This window comes from Parus major, chromosome 3 (genome assembly GCF_001522545.3).
Source record: "Parus major isolate Abel chromosome 3, Parus_major1.1, whole genome shotgun sequence".
NCBI lineage: Eukaryota > Metazoa > Chordata > Aves > Passeriformes > Paridae > Parus > Parus major.
The window spans coordinates 13,732,049-13,749,512 of record NC_031770.1 but is presented as its reverse complement, the minus strand read 5'-3'; the positions used below and the strand labels follow the sequence as shown (position 1 = coordinate 13,749,512).

Below are 17,464 nucleotides of genomic sequence, written 5' to 3'. Positions count from 1 at the left end.
AGAAGAAGGGGCCAGGCTTTCAAGACATCCAGAATATACTTGCACACACACTGGGAGTGCAGCTACTATAAATACTGAGCTACTCCCCCTACCCAAAGGCTCAGATTCAACAGCTACTCTTGTTCAACAGCCTGAATCCTATTACTGCCTAAACCACATATGCTTTTCTGGGAGTGGAAAGAGAAAGACAATTGGAATTCAGGATAGATATGAGTTACATTTGATGTAATTAATGTTATTTTTCTCCTGATAAAATTATTAAAATTAATAAGACTGCCTTGTTTTTCTTTGCTTCTCTCATCATAGTCTATAAAACAATTCTGTGTTTCTGATGTTGGCACAAGGGAAAAAAAGTTTGAGATATCTATAAAGCTTTGTTAATTTCAGAATATAATTCTTGTGTTCTCACTTCTTTCATCTTTCATTTGTCCCTTTTCTGAAACTTTTTAAAGGGTACATTCGCAACATATGATGTATTCTAGATCTGAATCTACTGTTTAAGCCAGTTCACATTTAAACCATCAAAGTGCCAGATCCAGACCATAGCCCTTAACCTCAGGAGAAGTGCTGGTTTTGAAACCTGTATAGAATAGCATGTCAAAATAGCAGGACAAGGTTTCATTCAGTTCTTTATATAGTCAGAAGAAGATAGCCTAAGGTTAGACTATTTCAGGTACATGCACCCTTATTATAGGTTACTTTTGCCTTGAATTATTCCTGTTTCCATTTATGAGCAACATCCTTGGAGAATACCTATTCTCTATATTGAGAACAAGTTTGTTTTCAAACTTGTCAGCATTTGTCTGCCACTTTTCAGGCTGTCAAATTACACAACTCACACACTACAATACCCCAGTGCTTCTGCACAGGTTTAAATTAACTGTGAGCAAGGGGTTGAATTAGTAGCCACATCCTTAGTGCCAGATGGGCAAGAGCTAGTGGGTGTTCACACTGTACTGACTGCTAGAAAACACCAGCGAGAAGTTTACAATTTGTTCTGGTTTCCCTTGTCTGGCAGAGGGGCCAGCAAATCAGTTCACTGGCAGCAGTCTGGTATGATGGTTACTGGTTTGAGAACCTGCTGCTGGTAGGCACCAACTACTCCAGAACACCATATTAACTGAATTTATCAGGTACTGGAAATTTCCTATAGAATTTAGAAGACCTGGTTTAACATCTTATTGCTCAAGATTGGTCTAAGAAAGCCTTGGCATAGAAACTGAGCAATACAATGCTAATTCAGGCCAGTATTTTGGCTATAAACCTTCTCCTATCTTTGCAAAATATTGTCTTTGTTCTTCTACCTTTTTCATGAAAACAAGGATGAAAAATAGTCCTGTGGAAAAGTGAGTTTTCTTCACAAAAAGAAGAAATTCAATGCATATGCATTACAAAGCTACAAGAAACATTTTCAGTATAGTGTCCACAGTGTGCAAGAAAATATATGCACTAGATGTAGCAAATCAAACCAGAATGAGGTGTAGCTCAAGGAAAACAATGAGGTTGCATCAATCAAGGCACCAGTAACACATGGTCTAATTTCAAACAAACTAGAACTCATTTATTTATTCAACAGTCTATGTGCACTCATGATCCTAAGTTTAAACTTGATTTAAAGGACAAATTTTTAGGATTATACACTTTAATTTAGGATTTTTTAAAGCAGATTGACATGAAAATTAATGGAACTTTTTTCCAGATTCAATCATCTCTCTACTTCATCCTTATGAAAGTAAATCCTCTGCCTTTCCAAATTCCTTATCAAATCAGGAAAAAGAGTCTTTGTAAAGTCAGCAAATTACTTGCCTGTTTCTGAAAACCTCAGTTTTACAATTACTAAGTCATTTTCTGCATTTTTCACCCAATGTCAGACTATGAAGTTCATCTGTGGAAAATGTTTTTGAGAGTCCACATAATCTATATTTGGCCTTATTTCATTGTTTTCAGTAAACATAATGTGTTTTACAGACTATTTTTCAGTTCAGTGAATCTTTGGTTCAAGATTGAAGACACCTTTTTTAAAAATGGTGGAAACTCCTCATAGTGGAGGCTGTTAAAGAACACACATCTTTATTTCTGTGGCTAACAACAAGGAATAACAAAATATTTAGAGCTGTCTAGAACCTATTTTCATTTACTAATGATACATGTGCAGCCACTGGAGCTTAATGTGCTTTATTACTGAAAATCTTGAATACCAGGCTTGGAAACCATGTCTGCTTTATTGAAGAGAGTATGGACATGGATCTAATTTTTTTTCATTTCAGATGAAGCCACTGCATTCACAGACAATTAATTTTTAAGGTCTATGTAATACCTTATCTGTAAGACAGGTTCATTTTTCAGAAATATCAAAAAGGACAGGTCAAACAACTGCTCATATACAAGCAACACTTTTTGCTGTAAATTCTTCTGGAGAAAATCAGGAAAGTAAATCCTCAATTAACTTGAATTAAAGGATGTGATATTCACAGACATTTCACTGAAATACCTAGGGAATATTCTAGTACTGGAAAATCTAGGGGATTCCTCTGAAGTCAGTGGATTTGTGAATGAGTGATGTGGAGGGCCTGGTTTGCTTCTCTAGGTACACATCTCAGTCCTGGTATCACAGCAGCATCTTGTGCTGCAGCTTGGCCTGTGAATGCCTTCAGAACTGGCTCACTAGCTGTCTTTTACATCTTTAAAAGAAAGAAAAATAACAGACTCCTCTTTCTTTGGATACTCCTTCACGGGCATTGAGTAATGCACCCATTTTTCTTGAATTATTGTTCATAAAGAGTACATTTCTTGAAACTATTCAAAATGTCACCACTTGCTTTTGTCTGTTCTGTGGAGATGTCTAACTCCAAACCACTGAACATGAAACAGCAGGACTAACAACTGTCACTTTGTAAATTTCTCTGCACAAAGGTTGCCTTTTCGTGTTGTCTGCTTATGTCTGAAGAAGGAAATAAAGATTTAGGTGTTTCCACACAAATAATAACCCGTGTTGGCACTGTGAATGTTTGCTAGCTGGGATTAAACCACAGTAGCCATTCTGATATAATTCCTCCACATTTTATAAAGTGAGAAGACCCAGCTTTAGCAAGGATATATGTGTGGAATACAAATGCACCCTCAAAGTTCACACCCAAGGAAAACCGTTCATCATTTACGCACCAGTGGAGAAGCTCTTGCTCGAGTTAACAGAGAGCCTTGTGTGATTTATAGCAGACTGATGTCAATACTTCTCAGCAGCCACTGAGCATGGGGTGCTTCTGGTATTGCACTGCTAGAAAACCATTGTGTACAGGAAAAGAGCCAGCACCCCAGCATCCACCTATATTCTTCCCTCTGACACTGGGAATGTATGAAAGGACTAAGGACTGGCTAGAAACCTCCAATTCCACTCAGCATTCCCAAGTTTTGATGGCATGGCTGGCAAAGAGTAGAGGTCAACATTGGCACAATGGATCAATAATGATTTTTAACCTCACTTCTTTAGATAATTTGGAAAAAAAAACTATTTGATAAAATTCAAATTACAAATGCCATATTTGAAATTCACTGTGAAAAACACTAGGACCTCAGCCTGTTGACAAAGAAGTAGTTCAGTTCACAATAAAATAATTTGGAAAAAGGCAGCCTTTACTTTCTGTTCCTCTGGAGAAAGCTTTGTGATTTATAAAAGAAAAAAATTAAATAGGTTTAACAGATATTTTAACTTCAATTGAAGGGAGATTAATCTATATCTTAATCCCCTCAGCCCTTTTATGCATAGTAATTGTACTGGTAACATTAGGAAAGTTTGTAAATAAATCATAATTTTCGCCTTATAGTGGTTTATACACAGATTCTATGTGTATTGCAGCTAAACATTTTAAAAGTCTGATTCAAGACAACCCAGTGATCTTTCTGGTACTGAAAATTCATATAGAACTGCAGGATAATTGGACTGAGGCACAAATATTCCCTTTATGTCTTGAGCCATAATGAACATAGTAGCCCTATGAACTAACTGTAATTTTATTTTTCTTTGTTTCAGCTTCTTGCACAATGAATTCCACAAAGAGCATTAAATAGGGCACTTGCAGTGATGTATAAATTATAGGAGTCACTTCACCTCCTACTGCAATGTTATCTTGCTGCCAGATGCATCAGGAATACAGTGCAGTAATTCGTGACAGGGAAAGAAAGCAAAACTTCTAGTAATGAGCATAAAACACTCACAATCCGTATTTCACAGTTCTGCCTGCTAATAAAAACAGGTATCAATGCTGGGACAAAACCTAAACCATCACATGGTGGCTGAAAACATAGAATTCTGAGCCATCTCATCTATCCAACATGTCACAGAGGACATGCATGTGTAGGGAGCAGCTTGCATGTGATGCCCCACACTGTTCTGCTCACAGGACAAAGCCTTCACCAAAGAGTCTGACTCTCTAAGAGCCACCTTCAGAAGTGGCTTGTTCACCCTCTAGGCTAAACTGGTGCTTTGGAGATTTCTACTTGTTGTCACCAGTTGTTTTCTTCAATGCAGTTAGCCTGGCCAATGTGTAGGAAAAATTAAAAATATGCTCAAAGATCAGTCCAGAAGCATTTATACTATTAACCATTCTTACTTAATAATATAGGAAAATAAATTATTTAATTTACCCCTCTGAATTAAGAGTTAGGTCCAAGAAAGCCAACAAGTGCTACCAGCTGTTATACATGACTGAACTCCGTTCTGATTATTCTTATTCTTTTTATCCACAGAATAGTGAAGGAGAAGATCTGCCACCAATCAAACACTACCCTGGGAAGTGGAAGCCAAAAATCAAGAGACAATGGAGTATTTTCTTTGGTTGCAACGTGTGGAGTTCCACTGGTTGAAAGACACTTGTTTGAACCTGAAGAAAAACCTCTCTTTCACTTTGAAGGTTACATTCTGCTAAAATCTCCAAGACCTGTGAATACTCTGGCTTTACGACCACCAAAACCTCTACTTATCCAATTTCTGATGGGGCTGTCAGGAGAAGTTTTCAACCTAATTGTGAGCTTAAACCTCTGTCAAGTCACAAATTGGAGAGAGATTTAAAATTCATTTGCAGAAAAAGAACTGTTTGTGTGTTTGTCTAAAACTGTAAGACTTTTTTCCTGGTTGAGAGTTCCCTGCCATTAAACTCAGTGATTTCACTTCATTTGACCCAGCTCAGACCTCTCTGCCTTTTGGAACATTTCAATAGCTAGAGAAGTGGTTAGATAATAGCTAACAAATAAAATACCAGCCCAGAGTAACTGGAACAAATAAGCTGTGTAGCTCAAATGCTCACTGAAACTCAGCAGAAATCAGAGCTCTCTACAGAGCTCAGCAATGGCTGGAACAGCAGTCCTGACATGCAGAATGGCAATTTGTCCACCTGCAGTTTTATAACTCCTCATGTAAAATCAGTGAGTTGTCCCAGGTTCGTTCTTTTGGCTAGGTTACCACTAAAATTTTTTAACTTGTCTACAAATGAAAAGCTTTTATTATTTCCTCCATGACATGAAGTTGAGGATATATAAACTATTTTTTTTTTATTATTATTATCATCATCCTCAATCTTCATGTTGTTATTGGTATTTAGGGGAAGGTGGAGAGACTGTGAAAGCAATACTTGTTGTCTTACCACACAAAACATAATGCAAAAAAAAATATGTTGACTAAGTTTTGCATGCTAATAAATTTGTTATGACTTCATCCAATTATGGCACATTTAGCAGTTTGTATACCACAATGAAATCTGCAATTATAATTTTTGTGACTTTATGTTCCAGACAAGATGATGGGATTGCTGCTCAGCAGCTCCTAATCGGGTTTACATTTTTATGTCTTATATGAAATTTGTGGCAAATTGCATCTTTCCATTTATTATTTAGGAGACAGGTGCACAGAAAGAAAAGCTGGTGGTGGCAGAGTGGGACTTGTTAGCCACTACAAACTGCAACATATTTGTACTAGGAGAAAAAGCCCTATTTTGCTCATAAATCTCACTAATTAGTAAAATCTGGATAAGCAGTATTTTCTATGAGATATAGGCGTACCATATTCAAACTGTTTGTTGAATAGGCTCTCATTTGGAGCAGAGAACTTTGGTTGGAAATAGCCATATTATGGGCAATCATCAGGGAAATATTGAGCTATGGCTCTGATACTAAAACTGCAGGGGTTTTGGCCATCCCTTGATTGAATTCTTGGTAGAAAAGTGTTGACCACACAGCTCTGAGGGCACCATCTCCTGCCATGAGGTGGATTCCAAACTACAGCCTCTGAAGTGAAAACATAAAACTGCCCTAACCATCATATATTCAGCCTCCTAAAATTACTTTTTAGGATACATAAGTCTCACCAACATTAGTGAGGATGTTGAGGAGTAGCTGTGGAGAAGCCAATCTGGCTTGTGAAAAGGGTTAAGGGGGAAAAGCTGATCTGAACCATGGGGATATTTTAAATGGAGGGACATATCCCTCTGTATCCTATTCCAACTGAAAAGAAAAACAATCATTAGTCTCTCTCTGCCAAAAATATTATGCCTCTCTCCTTAAATTCTAGCCTACTGTGAGGAGTAGCTCAAATCCACATGGAGACTGCAGTATTATAAAGACTGAGCAATGCCTACCTGACTATTCATGGAGAAAGGTTATTCATAACACTAAGTGACTAAAACACCTTACAGAGAGGCTGATATGCCAGAGGTTACAACTTCAGTAACCCCTTTGGTTCAGGTAGTTTCAAGTATGATAAAAGGACAAGGCCGATGAAGGCAAATTAACAGCTTTTAAAAGTTGAGTGGGAGGACGAGTGACATTTTGATGAGAAGAATGACAGATAAAATGATCCAGACAATTGGGATTATGCAGAACATAATTCCTGTGCCAATGCACAGCTTTAAAGAGAAAAAAAAAAAAACAGTGGCAGTTGGGATCTGACAAATGAAACAGTAAAAACATTCTCAAATAAACAAAAATGAGAAGTGTAGCTGTGTGATGAATGCTAAGCTAAAACAGGAAAGCTGAACACCAGCATGTAAAGCTAATGGCAATTTTTTGCTGAAAGACTAACTTTCACAGCCCTCTCCTGAACCATAGTTTGGACAGAAACAATAAGCTGTCAGAAAATTTAATTTCACCTCTCCCATTCTTGCAGCCACCAACTAAATGACTCTGCATGGTTCAGGGCAACCAAACACTGCAGCCCCAGAGCTCAAACTACCTCAGAGAAAAATTATTCTGAAATCTCATTGGCTTTCAGTGAGCTGCAAGCCTGAGAAAATACAAATACAGCTTTAATACCAAAGCTGCATTCCCAGACGATTTGGGAAATTATTTAGTGCTATGTAACCAATATATTGCTTTAACATTACCTTATAAACTAAAATAACACGCCCCTAAATGTCAATTTATCTACTGAACAGCACAGCCTGAGTTAAGTAAAGCAAGGAAACAACTGTCATGAATGAGCTCAGAGCCATATGAGCCACTGCACTGACTCATACTGGACAGGATGGTCTTGCTAAACTCAAGAATTTGTAAATGGGAATGAAGGAACAGGAAAAAAAATATTCCTGAATATCTTGATCATAATGTTGGAGACTTCTGCACGTGAAATATCTCCCTGAGAGGCACAAAACTATGTGAGGGTACCCATTGATATTCAGTTTTAAAGACAGTCATTCAGTTTCAAGGAATTATGAACATTACTCTGAAATCCTTTAATTGGAAAGCGAAAGAAAATAACCCTGAAGTATCATTATCAGATCTGTGAATTGCTTCCTCAAAGAGCTCAGGTGCCATCCTGCAGGTCTGTCAGACACTGAGACAAACCATAAGTGTCTTTGCCTTTACTTCTGTTTAAGTAAATAATTCTTGCGTGTGGGTATTGAGCTCTGTGACTTAAAATAGGAACCACGCATTTGCATATGAAGAAAAATTTCATTTGTCTTAGGGCTATGTAGGCTTTTCTCCTGCCCCAGATTTTGGCATCATGCTAAGGTGGCTCTTAGTTGCTATTTGCATTAATATATTCATCTCAAATTAAATTGGTTCCTACTCAAGCTAAATATGTTACCTCCCAACAAATAGATCTTAATTTTTTTACTATTAAGTGAAGTAGCAAGTACCAAAGATTACCAAATTACCTCAGACAACTAACAGTGGGCATGCTACCAAGCAGCACAGAATTCAAAGGAGTTCTGGGGAAAATTCTAAGGAAAACTGAGATTTATCTATATGAGCTGTTCACTCAGGAAATAAAAAACCTGAACCAAACCAACAAGGAAGCAGGAATAATTCACTGGACTATCTAGGATTATTTTAAAGGATATATACTAGCACAATATTCAGACTGATAGGAAGTTTTGCAGCCTTTTCACTTCAGTGATAAACATTGGGATTTTTAGAGGTGGTTTGTGGTATTTAACTAAACATAATTGAATATAATTGAACCTTCAGAACAGATTGCCCACAGAGGGTGTGGATGTTCCATCCCCTGAACTGTCCAAGGCCAGGCTGGATGGGGTTTTGAGCAACACGGTGGAAGGTGTTTCTGCCCATGGCAGGAGTTTGGGACTAGATATAATTAAAGGCCTCTTCCAACCCAAATCTTTCCATTATCTCACAGAGAAGAATTATTACTACATCTCCACTATTCAGTGGACTAGGAAAGACATGGCCAAAACACTACCAAGTTTTTGTTTCACATAAAATACTAGAATGTCAAAATATCTTATTTCTGGTTACAACTAAAATATTCACTCTGAATAGGTTTGGCTTGGGAAAAAACTATAAAACAATTTGGAATTTGAGACTCCTGTATTCTGTGTCTTCAGGTTTTATCTATCTATAAAAAATTTCATACCACTAACTGTAATTAAAAATTAATTCCACTCTACCTTCCAGTGCATGAAGGCAGCCTATAAGAAAAATGGAGAGGGACTTTTTACGAGAGCTGTAGTGACAGAGCAAGGGGAAATGGATTCAAACTGAAGGACATTTGGTTTAGATTAGATATTAGGATAAAATTCTTCCCTGTGAGCTTGGTGAAGCTCTGGTTGCCCAGAGAATCTGTGGATGCCTCATCCCTGGAAGTGTTCAAGGCCAGGTTGGATGGAGTTTTGAGCAACCTGGTCTAATGAAAAGTGTCCCTGACCACCAGAGATCAGAACTAGATGATCTTTAAGGTCCCTTCCAACCCAGGCCATTCTATGATTCTGTGACATAACATTTTCAATATACTTTTACCTTATTAAGGGCAACACTTAGGCACAAACAATAGCAACACCTTCTGCTAAACGAAGCTGTACCTTCTTTATCACAACACTGTTACAGGAGCCCTATAATGCCCTTCCTAGTCCATCCTCAGGTCCCCAGCCAAGCCACAACTTGGCTCAGATTGTGGCATGACTCCCATCTGATGTCTTGGAGCAGACTCTTCCTCTCTGCTGACACCACCACATGTAGAAACAGCCCAATTCAACCTCTCCTTGCAATGCACAAGAGGACTGTCCTGCTAGCTGGGACTCTGGGGGACTGGAGCATGCAAATATGAAAGAAAAGAAAGTAATAAAAAAAGTTGACTAACCTAACCCACCTGAGCTCGGCTCACAGGGATCGATGTCCTCGTCATCGCTAGGACATTCAGCCGAGGCCACCAGGATGTCATCTGTAGCCTGCAAAGAAAATAAGAGTCAAATAGGTGTACTTGAATTGACTGAACATGTTGTAAGATTCTCACCAGCATGTCTTCTTTTTTTTTTTTTTTTTAATTTATGCGAGGCCCAAAGCATTCCAGACTTAAAGTGTAATGGTGCAGTGACACTCTCCAACTCTGTATTAATGGGACTTTGCTTTTCAATTTGCACTTGTCAGGATTTAGAACTGTGTTAGATATCCAGTGTGGGCGCTTACACATTTTAATATTTTTTTTTTTGTAATAAGGACAGAAAGTAGAAGGACAGAATATGTATATTGAGGCTGCTGGTCTTCCCTTTTTATCTTCAATATCTCTACTATGATATTACTGAGAACACTGAGGGCACTGAAAAACAAGTCAAAATAATGAACTGCCTGCAGTGCAGCTGTTAAAACTATTATAAATGTAGTGATGTTTTCTCCATTAACTGCACTTGCTTTCTCAGATGTAGAGACAAAAAATAAAAAAGGAAAAGAAGCAAACACGTCTCTCACTGAGCTGAAAACTATTTAATGAAAAGAAAGTCAAGGAGAGAAAACAATAAGTGCATATATGCTAGAAATTATTATAGTATTTTCGTAAATCAGTGAAAACATCTTATTTTGTTAAATAAGCGTAAGTATTGTATGAGTGCTATATTTAGGTCCCAGGGCTGAAATGCAGTAGAACAATTTTTTGCATATAGAAATCATATAAATCAAGACAAGGTAGGCAAACCAGGGGATGTATGGTATAACACACCACAAAAGTTCAAAAAAGAACCGGGGATTTCCTATCTACTGCTTTTTACTGTGCAAGAACGAGGAGGTATTCAATGAAATACTGAGGCAATCAATCAGTCAACATGAAGAAATTTATATCTTTTCAAGTCACCTCTGAGAACAGTCATTTAGAAATGTAATAAGAACATCTACAGTAATTCAGGGACATAATAGCAGGGAAATATAAACTGTCATGCACCTGGTCATTTCTCAAGAATTTACTAAAGAGGTTAGGAAGACGCTTTTCGTACGGGCAAGGCGTTTCCTAACTGTCCATTTCAAACTTCAGTTCACCCCACTGAAGGAAATACATGGAGAGAATAAAATACTATATCATATTCAAACAGGAGGCTAAGGACACAGCAGGCAAAAAGCCATTCTTAGATTCCTGTATGATAAATATGCCAACAACCCATTTCACTGAATGCAAAACTTTCTTCCTTTATCTCTCTGTGGGTATAGAGGAGGGACATGAAATGTATGAAAGTTTTCCTTCATCAGTTTAAATCTGAAGATGTAAAAATTTTATGTCTGTGCAGCAGGGCCAAAGGCTAACCAATGTTGTTTATCATTATTATTCTAACCAGAGTTTTAAAGCGAAGAATATTACAATAATAGGCTTTACTTTGTCATGCTTCAAGAATATTAATGAATATAAGCTTTCAGCACTCCTCTGAAGTAGGAAAGTGATACAGGAATGCATTCATTAATATGTGAGGCATAACAAAGAAAAAAAATAATAATAATAATAAGAATAATAATAATATATTTTAGAGGTAAAAGACTGAGGCATAACAGAATGAAGTAACTTGCTGAAGGTAATCAAAAAGTCTATAGACAACAGCTATGTTTGGATGCCATAATCACAAAATGGACACTGGAAATTCAAGAAGATGTTTGTTTCCAACAAAACAAACACCCAAACATGATTTCTAGTTGTCCTTTCTTTCTACCATGTAAAAAACTAAAGTTGGAACATTTATTTTCCCCAGATGACAATCATTTAAGCTTGAAAATCAGTATCTTAGTCTCTTTGAGGAAAATTAGCTTTTCTATTTTTTTAAATATAAAGAAAAAATAATGAAGTAACCAACAAAACCTGCCTATAAGAAAATATCTCTGTTCTGTAAACCCTAAAACCATTCAGTATAAAAACATAATAATAAGTACATAAAGTATCATGTGTCTCCCAAAGAATTTCAATTAGATCAGTGAAGCCACAGTATCAAATTTTTCCTTCTACCCACAACACTGGATAAGACAATACTTTTATTTAACTCTACTTTTTTTTACAGTTTGCAGTACATTCAAAATTCTGGTAATTCAAAATCACCAGAAAAATAATGCACTTTAAGTGTCTTAATGTCTGAGAGATACTTTGCTCAGCTACTTATAAGAGAGTGTCAAAACTGTCTTTATGAAGTGACACTAATTCCAGTCTATAGAAAGAGTATTCATACTTCTACAAGAAGAAAGGGTTGTTCTTGAATGATAAAAATGCATGCATATTATGGGTACAGAAATGAATAATACCTTAAATAAATGCGAATATATAATGTCGAGAAAGACCTCATTAATGTCTCAGCATATTAAAGGAAGTAATGTGTGTTTCAAAGTCAATACTTGGTATAAAACTAATTTTCTTGCAAGCAATAAATCAAGTATCAAGCTGAATAAGAAGCAAAGTGATAAGATGATGTGAAAAGTGTTTTTCTTCAGAAAAATCTGTGAGGAAGAATTAGAGTTCAAGTATCAATTAAAAGATGTGTCACAACCTGCCCCCATTCTCCCCTTTCCCCAAACCCAAATACCCCTTTGCTGCTGCTCAGACATATTTTTATGAGAAAAAAGGACAAAGGAGCTGTGAAAGGCAGGTGAGATGGCAGTGACCAAACTACAAATGAAAGCTGTTGGTCTGCCTGACAGAATTCAAAATGGGATTCAGAATTAGCTAAAACACTAGAGAATATATAAAAGAATACATAAATTTAATACTGTGGGCCAGTTACTTTCTGGAGCTCTTTCTCCAGAAGAGCTCTGACTGATGGGAATTTACCTGAAGACAGAGCAGAATTGGTGTCAGACAGCCATGGGATGCAGATCAATAATGTGAGATAGAGTAATATGTTTTACTTACTAGACATTATCTTTTCCTCATGCTTTTTAATTTGGATGGCAAGATTTAAAACAAATCAGTTCTCCTAAGTGAATTGCCATTGTTGCTAGCACTATGGCTAATTTACAGGACACTGCTTCAAGCATTCTCATTAATCAAGGATTTAAAAGTCAGTGGAAAATCCCTTATTTACAGTGAGGGCCTAATAGGATAACATCCAACTGGTATCATCATCATACACGATCGGATTAGAATGTCTCTTGGGTGAGTTGTTCAAATTCATTTAAGAGGTGATACTCCAGTTGTAAGAGATTAAAAAAAATTTAAAATAGCAAGCATACAGCGTAAAAGAGCAGACAGAATTTCTTTTAATTGCTTCTTCTTTTCTTTGTGTATTTTCAGAGATTTTTCAGATTCTATTTGCAGCTATGACTATGATTTAAAATGCAGTCCACTGTAAAATATGGATTCTTAAAAGCTGGATATTTGTACACATATCAAAAAATTACAATTAACATGGCAGTAAAAAAATGGAGCCAAAAAAGTCCCACATTTAGTAAAACTAGAAGTTATTGCAGAATGTTGGTTCTGACAGCTATTCAGGGGTGTGGCCCCCACAGGAATAGGTCTTGCTTACACCAGCTATGTCTGCTTGCAAAAATAAAGAAATTGGGATTTGTCTCTCAGCCAAGAGACAGTTTAAAATATCACCAATCTGCCACCTTGCCTGAGGAAGGAAATGGTGACTATTTCAAGAAAGCTCCTGGCCAGATGAAAAAATGACGCTGTAGTCATGGCTTAAATACACTGACAGTCTGTAGCTATGGATAAATATCAAACTGCCTCAAAGGTTACTATCACTGGTCCAAAACTCGTACCAGACAATATGACTGTGCCCTTCTAATAGTGCTCCTTGAATTATGAGTCATTAAAAGAAGTAATTGCAAATGAATAAACAATACAGGAAAGTAATTTTTTATTATTATTCATTTTTTTGCATGCCTGAGATTAAATACACACCAACTTATTCCGTTTTTATGTATGAAGTCTACTATACCTGAGGGTACAACAGAAATATGACCTAAAAATTAAATCACCAATCTGAGCTGTACATTCATTAACGTATAATGGATCCTGCGTATTTTCTGCTGTAGTACTGCACCAGCTCTCCTTTAAATCATAGCACCCTACAGCTACTCTGAATATAGTTTATTCCTTTCTTGTTCAATAATATACTTTATCCAATGAGAACTGCAAGCAAATCCAAATTACACAATAGCTAAAAACTAGCAGTCTTAAATTATTATATGAATTATAACCAGCACAACCCCTTATGACTACTCGTTAAATTATTTTAGATGAGAACTTCAACTGCGTAATTCAGAATTACTCTTATTTATTTGTACAGCTCTGGTGCTAAATGATACCAGAGACCAGTGCTGTTGTGCCTGGTGCTAAAGGCAGATGGAAGGTAAAGGTTCTGCTCTGAGGAGCTCTGAGCTTGATTTTGGACAACAAATGAGTGGGAGAGGGAGCAGAGGATGAGAAGGGTCAGGTGAGGATGCTACTGAGAGGCACTGGTGGTTACACAGGCTCTGATCTAGCACATTTCCCAAAATTATGCACCCATAGAGCAGGAAGGAAGGTCAGAAAGAAAGCAGGCACAGGAAAGGCAGGCAGGAGCCTGTGACTGGCCAAGGAGATGCTGGGAACAGATGGTGCCTGGGGAGCACTGCCAAGGCTGCAAAGCCTCTCCGAGGAAACTCCATGTGTTTGGAACCGTCTGCTGAGCGTAGAGATGAAGGCAGGCACAGAGAGAGGCAGGCAGCACCCATGGTCAAGGCATGGCAGGATGGAGCATGGGTGTGTTGGGAGGGAAGGTAACAAAGGAAGTGAAAAAATACTGGTGAAGTCATGGGAGACAAAGCAGCAAAAGGGGAGGGCCAGGGTACAAGGGAGTTGATAACAAGAGACATGATTATGTGAAGATTAATGGGTAAGAATACAATGACTGTTAGCAAATGACTGTCTGAAAACATACTTTTAGATGTAGGACAAGGAAATTAAACCTCTAATTCTCCTTTTCTCCTTTTCCATAATGCTTAATTATCATATCTGCTTGCTTCATTTTTCCTCTTGAAAACAAAGCTTATTCAAATAAAGGCAATTTAGTTCAGAGAGAATCAGCTACAAGTGATTTTTAAACATAAAGGTCTGCTTCAGTTTAGCAGAAGCCTATATAGCTACAGCCAGGGTATAAACAGAGTTTTGGAAACGCAACAGATAAACAATACTGTCTTCTTCACTAACTGTGGCAAACTTTCCTTGAAAAATATGGTTCGTGCAACATCTACATAAAGGAGATTAGAGCAGTTCTTTTGTTCTTTTGTGCTGGACACATTAAGTTCTGAGGCAGAGAAGGACTTTCCCAAAAACTAATCCTTTACATATATTCCTTTTTCCCCCATTTTTCCCTTTAAATGGAGGGAAAAAAGTAACCTAAATCAATGGCAGTGTTGGCAGAAACCAACAGGGTATGAAAAATCACAAAAGACTTAATTTCATTTTTCAGGATGGGTTTAACTGCACAATTTTCTAGCCAAGACTGCATAACTTGAATTTAATTCTCAGTGTATGAAGCAGATCTTTGTGACTGGTTATTGAGACAGTTGTGGAAAGAAACTCGAATATGTCACATCAATCAGGTGTACTCCTCATCTGGTGTTAATAACCTCCCACTGCATGAGGCAGTTTGCTGGGAAAGAGGCAATAGTGATGTAACAGTAATATCAGCCCTAGATGATTTGCTGTTTAGACAACTGCCTCAAACGTTGTATTTAGCCTGCTATAGGTCAAACAAGTACATGTGCATCAATTACTGCTCGTCCACCCACATCCAAAAAGTATTTTCTCAGCACTGTGCTACTGAGAAATGTTATTTCTGGACATGGGCATTAAAATGCTAATATTTCAAGCACATGCACAATATTTATTAAATCTTGTGCTAACTGCTGACATGTAATTACCCTGTAATGTGAAAATACAGTAACTGAAAATCGAAACACTTTCTCAAAACTGGCTGTGATCTAATTAATACTACCATGTTATTTCTTGAATTGTCAATGTTTGATGCTGGGAGAAAGCAAAAGCCTTGATTAATAAGTTCCTCTCACAGAAAAAGAAAAAAAAACAACCAAAAAACCTTGAGGATATAGCAACCAAATACAATAAGGCCTTTCAGTCAGTGAAATGAGTGTTGTAGAAATTAAACTCAGAGGTGCAGGTGAAAAGCTCAACACAATGCCCCAGATACCCTGCAGGACACCTTCAGCCTCTCAAATCCCAGCAGTGATGGGAGCACACCTGCTCCACACAGCAAAACAGAGTCACCTCAGTTCTAGCCTCTACCTCTCTACATAAAAACAGTTTATCTTTCCACACAATTACCTTAAAATCCATGGTATTCGTTCCATGCAGAAAAACTTTTATATTGTTTCTCCTGCCACCCTCCTCCACCCAAACATCTAAATTCTTGTGGGCGAAATTGCTACAAATAGAGGGAATATATTTGAGAAATGGATTTATAGTAAAATAATGTCAACAAAACTGTGTGCGTTTAAGCTCTGAATTTGAAGTTAATTGCTTTGGTCAAAGTCTTAGAGTCACTCATCTCATCTGCAAAGAAGCAGAAGCAGAGCTGAGAAAATCCACATGCTGGCAAAGATACAATATTTTACCTGGACAGATAGCCAGGCATCACTCTGCACTAATCTTTAAAATTAAAGTATTATTAATTAAAAAATAAGAAAATAATACAGTTTCCTACCAGATCATGTTCCTTACCTCCTGCAACACATGGATTATGTTACTTTCACAGAAGTAAACCAAAAGCAATTTATCTATTAATTTTATTTTAAAATATCAGATTTCTTGTCCCCTTTTGAATTTTTTTAGATTTTTTGCCTGGAAAATTATCCTACTGTTTTTCTTCTGTGTTTCTCTCCCAGCTGGGTAACAAATGAAAATGCACACATCTCCATTAATATATCTTTCACTGGCCACTCTTCCATATTGGAAGGTTTTACAAGAAGATATATAATAGAACACTCACTGTGTAAGAGCAGGGGCTACTTTGGGCTTCTCTCCTTGAAACAAGCTGATCCTGCACTAGCTGTGGTTCTTGGAAGCAGAGCAAGCAGCAACCACATAGTGACATAGTACCAAGAATGGGAGAAGAAGCTTTATTTTTTGAGGTAATTTGAAATTTGCATCAAATTTACTGATCTTTACCATGAATGTTGGACCACTGCTTCAAAGCAGTGCTGGTTGCAATCAAGAGTGAGTTGCCCATCTTCCACACCCTTCACATCAAGGCCAATTCATGTCATAAACCCCTGAGCACAAGGAGTCACATCAGCATCATGAGTATCTTTGCATTGATTAAGACCTAAATTTGTTTTGCAGTGCCAGATGAACAGAACAGGGTTCAATTTTCTTTCCAAAAAACAATATGGCACTGTCTGACCTCTGACTGATTCGGAACTATAGGTACAGAAAAAAGACAAAACTGCTTCTATCCTTCCTACTGGAAATACTGGGCATGGCTGGCTGGGAATGACCAAAGCACGAGCTCTCTCCCATGAGTTCACTGTTCCCCTTTTGCTCTATCTTGCCCTCTCCCTCCCTTCAGCAGTGGGGCTGATGGAAACAGGAGCTCACTACCTGCTCTCAGGACCCTCTCCATGTGCTTGGGAACTGCTGACTGACCCCTCAGCTTGGTGTGACCCAGAGCCCTCACCTTGGTGTGACCCAGAGCCCAGAGGTTGGCGTGACCCAGAGCCCAGAGCTTGGTGTGACACAGAGCCCAGAGGTTGGTGTGACCCAGAGCCC

At 37.6% G+C, this 17,464-nt stretch overlaps 1 protein-coding gene across 34 annotated transcripts in view; it reads right to left on the bottom strand.

The window, feature by feature from the left end:
- The window catches only part of NRXN1 (neurexin 1), a 670,738-nt gene that overhangs the window by 9,681 nt on the left and 643,593 nt on the right, over nt 1-17,464 (bottom strand). For 23 of the 34 annotated variants that reach the window (XM_015621249.2, XM_015621265.2, XM_015621267.2 and 20 more), the window contains one exon: nt 9,587-9,674. In XM_015621249.2, the coding sequence (XP_015476735.1) occupies nt 9,587-9,674 (88 nt within the window). The remainder of the gene's footprint in view (nt 1-9,586; nt 9,675-17,464) is intronic. The other 11 variants (XM_015621250.2, XM_033513250.1, XM_015621273.2 and 8 more) reach the window with 1 other exon arrangement.